At 32.3% G+C, this 9,368-nt stretch overlaps 1 protein-coding gene across 1 annotated transcript; it reads left to right on the top strand.

The window, feature by feature from the left end:
• The first annotated feature begins 1,263 nt into the window (after positions 1-1,263).
• LOC145114286 (uncharacterized) lies at positions 1,264-2,286 on the top strand. Its single transcript, XM_079050289.1, has 2 exons — positions 1,264-1,512; positions 1,606-2,286. Exons 1-2 carry the CDS (start codon positions 1,264-1,266, stop codon positions 2,284-2,286), a joined length of 930 nt encoding a protein of 309 aa, XP_078906415.1.
• Positions 2,287-9,368: the final 7,082 nt, after the last annotated feature.

Consider the following 9,368-nt stretch of genomic DNA (forward strand, 5'->3'; position numbering starts at 1 on the left):
AGAGAGTTGGGAGGCTGCCCACTGTTGAATTATGAGAGTTTAATGTTACAAACTTATAATTCATTATATCCTTTTAAGTATCCTTTTAATATTTTTAGTTTATTTATTTTATATATATTTGCTTGTGTTTGTTATGATTTAGTGCAGAAAGGTATATAGTGTCTAATTTGCAGAAGTATTGGGTTGGAGTAGTGAGATGGTGAGGTTATGAAACACGCGGGTCATATCCGATCCATATTGTAGATCGGTGACCCGGTTGACTAGTCAGAGGTATAAATTGGTTGGTTGTGTGAGGAATGGAGATAGATGCGTATTCATCTTCATACATATCACTTCTTCTTTCTCTCGTCATTAGGGTTCTTTTTCTTAGGTTTAACTTTTTGTTCTTAATCAGTCATTCATAAGGTGTGTAGTATAGGTGAGTGATTGTAGTGAGGTTCTTTGTAGAGAGAAGAGAGTTGTATGTAGTGAGGTTTGGTTGTAAGTATTCTTGAAAACCTTCTGGTTCTTGATAAATAAGAGCTGATGATGTTGTGATTTCATGTGTTTGTGTTTCTTTTGATGGTATCAGAGCCGAGTTACGGTGGTTTATGATCTGTTCTTCGTCTAGATCGAGTTAGGGTTTAGATCGAGTTAGGGTTTCAGGTCGTTTCTTGTAGATCGAGTTAGGCTTTCAGATCTTGTGTCTGGGTCTGGTCCTGGCTCGTTCTTGTCCTCTCCTGGGGTTCTTTAGATCTATTATCAGATCTAGGGTTTGTTTCCGATCTGTTCAGATCGTGAGGTGATCATCAACCTGGTTGTTCTCTTGTCACATCTTAAGAGTAAACGTTTGTGATAGATGTAAACGATTAGGGTTGATATTGTGTTAATTCTAACGGTCAACGTTATCTCGAAGGTCAACGTTAAGATTGTGCAAACCAGGTTCTAAAATCAGGTTGGTTCTGGCATTTGAATGCTTGTTTCGATTTCTCAGCGGTGAATCTGTGTTTCAGATTCATCGGAACTACATTGCTTCTTGCTGAGCTTATTATTTAAGGATCTTTGTAAGTTTCGCACACATCTTTGTCTATTTTTTTTTATTCTTGGTGTTCTGGATAGATAAGCTATCTTCTGATCATATTGTTTCTCGTATGTGAACAAGCTTGCTCTGGCCTTGTATGTGTTATGATTCTTGTCTTGTTTATAGAAACTATTGTGGAAGAAGTGTGATTGGTTCCTGGATTTCTGATTTATCTAATTTCTTGATTGGTTAATCATTTAATCATGTCTGATACACCACCAGAGTCATCTAGTAAAAATGATGTTGTTGATTTTGATGATCCTCTATATTTGCATCCTTCAGATCATTCTGTGACAACTATTATAAATTTCAAACTGCTTGGTACTGAAAATTTTAGGGTTTGGAAAAGTTCAATGACTAGGGATCTTAAAGACAGAAATAAACAAGGGTTTATTGAAGGAACTGAAATAAAAGATAATAAGGATGCTGTTAAATCTCTAAAGTGGGACAAGGTTAATGTTATTGTGTGTTCTTGGATTCTTAACTCACTTTCTAAATCCATTTACATTGGACATGCATGTTCTGAATTTGCCTTGGATGTTTAGAATGAACTTTGTGAAACTTATTATAAGGCTTATGGTTCTGTTGTTTTTAATATTCATCAACAAATTAATAGTCTCACTCAAGGTAGTTTGTCAGTGTCTGATTATTTTAAGAAGTTGGATGGTCTATGGAAAGAATTTGATGGCTTAACAAAGTGTCTTGATTGCACTTTTGAAGCTGCTACTCATACTAAAAATCATTCTAAACTCATGAAACTTATGCAGTTTCTCAGTGGTCTTGATGACTCATATAACCAGGTTAAAAGTCATATTCTTATAATGGAACCATTGCCTGATGTTAAAACTGCCTTTTCAGTTGTATCCAGAGAAGAGTCTAATCAGAAACATAGGAATATTTATGTTTTGTCTAATAAAAGTCACAATTCTTCTGCTTTTGCTGGTAAATTTACTGATAATAAAACATTTAAAGGTAGAAATAAGAATTTAATCTGTAAGAATTGTGGAATTAAAGGTCATACTATTGAGAAATGTAATAAGCTTATTGGGTATCCTAAGGATTTTAAACCCAAGTCTGAGTTTAATAAGTTATCTACTGGATCTGGTACTTCTTCTCATGTTAGTGAAAGTGTTAATGCTTCAATTGTTTCTTCTGATAAGTCAGATCATCATTTTTTAACAAATGATCAATATACAAAGTTAATGTCTCTTCTTCATGAGAAATAGTTATCAGAAGGTGTATCTGTTAATGCTAATATGGCAGGTATGTCTTGTAATAGTGTTTTCTTTAATAAAAGAAAATGGATTGTTGATTCAGGAGCAAGTCAACATATGACTGCTTTCGAATCACAACTTTCTGATGTGGTTGATGTCTCCAAACTTAATCTAAGAGTTGATCATCCTAATGGTTCAACTGCTAAAATAGATAAGATTGGAAACATTAGTCTTTCTGATTCTATTATTTTGTCTGATGTCTTTGTTATTCATGATTTTCATGTTAGTCTTTTGTCTGTTCACAAGATTTGTAAAGAAAGTAAGTGCAAAGTTGTTTTTAATGAAAATAACTATTTTATTCAGGATTCACTGTCAATGGAGACTGTGAAGACTGGTAAAGAATTTGGAGGTCTTTACTATTTGGAAAATCAATTGTTAGGTAGGTCAAATTCAGTGATTAATAGTCATAAATGTTTTGTATCAAAAGTAACATGGCATAATAGAATGGGACATCCAACTGATAAAGCCCTAAATGTTTTAAAACCAGTTTTCAATTTTGATAATGAGTCAGTTATGCCATGTGATGTTTGCGATAAGGCTAAACAAACTAGAGAACCGTTTCCTTTGAGTGAGCATAAGTCCTTTAATCTAGGGGAACTTGTTCATTTAGATGTTTGGGGTCCCTATAGAGTTGCTGCTATTGGTGGTTTTAGATTTTTTCTTACTATTGTAGATGATTATACTAGAGCTACATGGGTTTTTTTGATGAAATCTAAAGATGAAGTATTTAGCTGTTTTCATGAATTTGTTATGTTATTGGAAAATCAATTTAATGTTAACCTAAAGGTTATTAGATCAGATAATGGAACAGAATTTGTTAATCTAAAAATGAATAGTTTTCTTGAAACCAAAGGAGTTATTCATCAGACTTCCTGTGTTCACACTCCACAACAAAGTGGAGTGGTAGAACAGAAGCATATGCATTAATTGAATGTAGCTAGGTCTTTGTTGTTTCAAGTTGGGTTACCTAAAAAATTCTGGGGAGATTCTATTTTAACTGTAGTTTTTTTAATAAATAGAACACCATCTTCTGTTTTAAATGGTAAAACTCCTTTTGAATTAATCTATAATCATGTTCCAGTTTATGATAAAATTCGTGTGTTTGGATGTTTGGCCTTTGCTACAAAGCTAAACAATACTGATAAATTTTCTGAACGTTCTGAGAAATGTGTTCTTATTGGTTATTCTAATGTTAAAAAAGGTTACAATTTATTTAGTCTTAGATAATGGTTATTGTTTCTTTTCTAGGGATGTGAAATTTTATGAGACTGTCTTTCCTTTTAAGTTGGCTTCTAAATCAAATGAAGTTTCTAAATTTCTTGAGACAACCTTTTTACATAATAATGATCCTTGGGATCCATTTTCCAATGATGAACTTTTGTTTTCTGAAAATTTTCATGATAATCAAAATAGTGGAGAGTTAAGTTGTAATAATCAGGATGGTGATACAGTGGTTGATCAACCATCAAGTGCAACTGATTTTGGTATTGATGGTAGTCCTAGTTTAGATGCAACTATATCTAATCAGGAAGGTACTCTTGGTTGTGAAACTTCTTGTTCGCAACCTGAGATTGTTGCATTAGGTCCCACTAATAGTTCTGATGAAAACTTTAATAATACTATTTCTACTTCTGATTCTCAGTTACTAGGAGTTAGAAAATATAACCGTGAGTCTAGATTTCCTCAAAATTTAATGATTTTGTTATAGAAGGAAAGTATAAATATGGAATTGAAAGATCTGTTAATTATTCTTTTCTTAGTCTTGATAACAAGTGTTTTGCAACCAATTTAAATAAATATGTTGAACCACAATCTTATTATCAAGCATCTTTGGATCCTAACTGGGTAAATGCTATGAATAAAGAAATTGAAGCTTTATATATGAATAATACTTGGGAAATTTGTGATTTACCTGCTGATAGAAAACCTATTGGTTGTAAGTGGGTGTATAAAAAAAGTATAAATCTAATGGTGAAATAGAGAGATTTAAGGCAAGGCTTGTAGCTAAGGGGTATAACCAAAGAGAAGGTATAGATTTTGATGAAACCTTTTCACCTGTTGCAAAAATGGTTTCTATCAGGATTGTTATTTCTCTTGAAATTAATTTTAGTTGGAATTTATTTCAATTAGATATAAACAATGCTTTTCTTTATGGTGAGTTGGATGAAGATGTTTATATGACATTACCACTTGGTTATAATGATAAAAATAATAACAAAGTTTGTAAATTACTGAAATCTTTATATGGGCTGAAACAAGCTCCCAGAAAGTGGAATGAAAAATTATGTGGTTTTTATTTGAGTTTGGATTTGTTCAAAGTATGAATGACTTTTTGCTATTTGTTAAAACTTCTAATGGTAATGTTGTTATATTACTTGTATATGTTGATGACATAATTTTGAGTGGTAATTGTGATGAACAAATTAATAAACTTAAAAGTTTTTTAAAATCCAAATTTTTAATCAAAGATTTGGGAAAATTAACGTTTTTTTGGGTATTGAAGTTATAGATATAAATGAAGGTGTTTGTTTATGTCAGAGGAAATATTGTATTCAGTTATTACATGAATTTGGAATGTTGAGTTGTAAACCAGTTAAGACTCCTCTAGATTGTAATGTTGTAATTAGAGGAGAACGAATTGATTTTAATGATGTGCTTGTTAAAAATATTGTTCTTTATAAAAAATTAATCGGAAAACTCATTTATTTGACCATTACTCGTCCAGATATTTCATATGCTGTTCAGGTATTGAGTCAATTTATGCATTCACCAAGAAAATCTCATTTTAATGTTGCTATAATATTACTTAGATATTTTAAGTTAAATCCTGAAAGGGGTTTTTCTATTTCAAAGAGTAATCTAAATCTAAAAAGCTTTGTTGATGCTGATTGGGCTAAGTGTTTAGTCTCTAGAAGATCAGCTACATGGTATGTTGTTTTTCTTGGTAATACTATTGTATCTTGGAAAAGTAAGAAACAAGATATTGTTTCTCGATCCTCTACTGAATCAGAATATAGAGCACTTGGTGTTATTTCCTGTGAAATTATGTGGATTTTAAAAATATTGTTTGATGTTGGGTTGACAGATCTAACACCTGTTTCTATTTTCTGTGACAATGAGTCAGCAATAAAACTTGTTCATAATCCAGTGTTTCATGAAAAAACAAAACATATTGATGTTGACACTTACTTTATAAGAAATAGAGTGTCTAAAGGTATTGTTGAAGTTCATAAAGTAAGTTCAGATTTTAATCTGGCAGACATTTTTACTAAACCTTTGGAATGTTGTTCAGCATGAATGGATTTGTAAAGGTTTAGGTCTGGTTGATCCTTTTCAGAATAAATGTTGAACCTGGTTTGAATTATAAGTTTGCGGAGGGGTGTTGAATTATGAGAGTTTAATGTTACAAACTTATAATTCATTATATCCTTTTAAGTATCCTTTTAATATTTTTAGTTTATTTATTTTATATATATTTTCTTGTGTTTGTTATGATTTGGTGCAGAAGGGTATATAGTGTATAAGTTGCAGAACTATTGGGTTGGAGTAGTGAGATGGTGAGGTTATGAAACACGCGGGTCATATCCGATCCATATTGTAGATCAGTGACCCGGTTGACTAGTCATAGGTATAAATTGATTGGTTGTGTGAGGAATGGAGATAGATGTGTATTCATCTTCATACATATCACTTCTTCTTTCTCTCGTCATTAGTGTTCTTGTTCTTAGGTTTAACCTTCTGTTCTTAATCAGTCATTCATAGGGTGTGTAGTATAGGTGAGTGATTATAGTGAGGTTCTTTGTAGAGAGAAGAGAGTTGTATGTAGTGAGGTTTGGTTGTAAGTATTCTTGAAAACCTTCTGGTTCTTAATAAATAAGTGCTGATGATGTTGTGATTTCATGTGTTTGTGTTTCTTTTGACCCACAAGGCTTAATTTGATCAGTAGGGGTATCAATATACCCTCGACTTTGTGTCCTATCTGCAACGTCAAAGAGGAGTCTAAATACACGTCTTTCTTGAATGCACTACTGGTAAAGAAAAAATATTACTGGTATTTAGATGGTGAGATCAAAAAGTGGTCAGGTGAACACTTTAGAGGACTTGGTAAGACTGGTCTCTAGGAAGAACTTATTGGAATAGACTGGTCCTGGAAAGGTAAACTTTGTGTTTTGGAGGGAAAGAGTTGGTCGGCTGCTCAGAAGGCTTAATTTGATCTGTAGAGGTATTAATATACCCTCAGCTTTGTGTCCTATCTGCAACGTAAAAGAGGAGTCTGAAATACATGTCTTTCTTGAATGCATTACTGGTAAAGAAACAATGTTACTGGTATTTAGATGGTGGGATCAAAAAGTGGGTCAGGTGAACACTTTAGAAGACTTGGTAAGACTGGTCTCTGGGCAGAACTCGAAAAACAAGTACGCAAAGGGTTTGGTTGTGATTATACTCACTTTCATATGGGTATTATGGCGGGCAAGAAACAACAAGTTGTACGATGGCTTGGAGAAGTCAAAACATATCCTTTTTAATGAGATCCAAATGTTCTCTTAAAATTGGATTATAAATAGATCTAAATGGGGTAGAAATGTGTGTTGGGATCTTTGGTGGATCCAAAAACCGTTTGTAAATGTTGTTTTCAACTAGCTTCTTGTTGGTTGTTGTCATTTAAATAAATTCTTCTTGTTGTCCAAAAAAATTCTTTGAATTATTTTGGATTGCATTTTTTCATGAACTAAACATTGGCTTATTATGTCGAATATTCTTTTTCTTATTGCAAACATATATGGTGTAATCGATAATTATCTAAGCAGACAAGAATCTCCAAAGTGCTTCACGTTAATGTTTAGTCAACAAGATATCACAAATCATATAGCTATTGTTATCGCTAATATTTATGGTGATCATTATGTTAACGGTATTTTATAAAGACGTGTCTAATGCCTACTGAATTATCATTATAGCGTAACTACGTTACACCACATAACAATTGTAATATTCAGATATTTGAAGTATCTGATAATCAATAAAAACAAATTTAAAGTTTTTTACTATTATTTATTTTAATTGTATTATTAGTCTATTTTGAGTAATAAAAATAGTAACACCAATTATCTATAAAAGAAATAATAATAAGCTAATACCAATAAGAGAATCTCTAATGAGATATTTTTAATAGTTAATTATTATTTCTTTGACCACTTATCACAACTTAAATTCATCGGAGATCATAACTTTTTTTTAACGGAAAATTTAGTCTACTTCTAAACTACTCATAATTTCACATATGTCGCAGCCGTGACTTGAACCATCGACCTCAAAGAGGGAAAACAAGACCCAATACCTTTCTCATTTTTTCCTTTTTTATTGACAAATTATTGAATGATCACTTTATGTTTGACAAATTACATGAATGGTCCATGTTTTTGGAAAAATATACCAGGTTAGATCCTAATGAGTAATTTCTTGAAAAGATGTTCCCTAAATTTGAGATTCTTTGCATTAACGGTCATTGTGATTAACTCTGTTAAAAAAGTAATATTAAATCCATGTGAAATTATTAATATACCTTATTGACATTTTATATATTTTTTAAATGATTTATAGTTAAATAGAAGAAAATTGTCCCCATCACACCTGTTCTTTCTCTTTCTCTTTCTCTCCTCCTCTTCCTCCTCTCTCTCTCTCTCTCTCACTCACTCTCTATCTATCTATCTATCAATCTCTTTTTCTCTATCTCTCTCACAGGAGGTTGCCACTCGCCACACCTAACTGATCAACAATAATATCCCAGGACTATCTTTATTATCACAAATCACCCACATGAATCCATGTGCCTCTAAGACTATGGAAGTGGAAGTAAAGCTACACTACTTTTACGACAATGACTCCTAAGCCACCTTTCCCTCAAATCCAAACTAATTATTTTTTCTTGTCTTCTTTCTTGTTATAGTCAGAGAGAAATTCTCGTGAGGGGATCACGATCGATGCATGCTTGTCTAACTCAAACAGTAGGCTTTCATGCTTTTTTGTTCAAGTAGAGAGTGAGTGATTTTCAGCATAGTATCGAGAATAGAGTTGAGCTTTTCCTTGTCTTTTTGTTGTTTTTTGTTTTTCTAGCAAAAGAGTTTGTCTCAGTAGAAGAAGACAATCGATAGTGTTGCATGTTTTTGATGTTTTTTTAGTTGTTTTCCTATGTGTTTTCTTCTATTTCTAGGAGATTTAAGAAATCCACCTGCTAGAGAATCTAAAGATAGGGTCGTTAAAGAGATGTTAGCTTAGACATGTACTATGGGACCTAAAAGTATTTAAATAATGGTTAGAAGTCTGTTAATAGATCTTTGGGCATGTAGTCGGGTCCCTGAAGACAGCTCTTCACTCGGGCGTAAAAGCCTGATTTTCGAGACTTGAAGTCGCTCTGAAGAGCGACATATGCAACTAGCAGTTAGCAATAATAGTGTTAGCTACAACTACAACAATCATTTCTTAGTAGGTTTGTAAACGAACTGAACGACCACAAACAAGAATTGTTCATGTTCGTTCGTTTAAGTTAACCGAACAAACAAACAAACACGAACGGATAAACGAATGATGTTTTTTTTCATGTCCGTTCCTTTAAAAAATTACATTGTTCATGTTCATTCGTTTATGTTCATGAACAAGCTAAAAGAACAGAGATAAACAAACATAATTGAACATATATGAACATAAACTGACATATAATATAGTAACATAATTGAACATATATGAACATAAAATGAACTTAAATGAACGAACACAAATGAACGTAAAAGAACAACATAAACGAATGTTCACAAACATAATTGAATAAACGAATAAAAACAAACTTCTCATCGAATGAGAAATTGTGTTCATGTTCATTAATTTATTAAATAAATGAATATAAACAAACTTCTCATCGAACGGTTCACGAACAGTTCGTTGAACGTTCAGTTCATTAACAACCATAGTGCTTAGTTTAGTTCATACATATATACTCATACTTAACTGGAACACAAGTCTAGCATAGCCATGAACCC

This window comes from Lactuca virosa, chromosome 5, assembly GCF_052849685.1.
Source record: "Lactuca virosa cultivar CGN04683 chromosome 5, Lactuca_virosa_CGN04683_v6, whole genome shotgun sequence".
NCBI lineage: Eukaryota > Viridiplantae > Streptophyta > Magnoliopsida > Asterales > Asteraceae > Lactuca > Lactuca virosa.

What these genes read in the sequence shown, in the direction of transcription:
- LOC145114286 (XM_079050289.1), top strand. Translation starts at nt 1,264, where the DNA reads ATGTCTGATACACCACCAGAGTCATCTAGTAAAAATGATGTTGTTGAT. An exon ending in AATCTCTAAAGTGGGACAAG is followed by an intron (nt 1,513 to 1,605) that starts GTTAATGTTATT and finishes TTGGATGTTTAG; the next exon opens with AATGAACTTTGTGAAACTTA.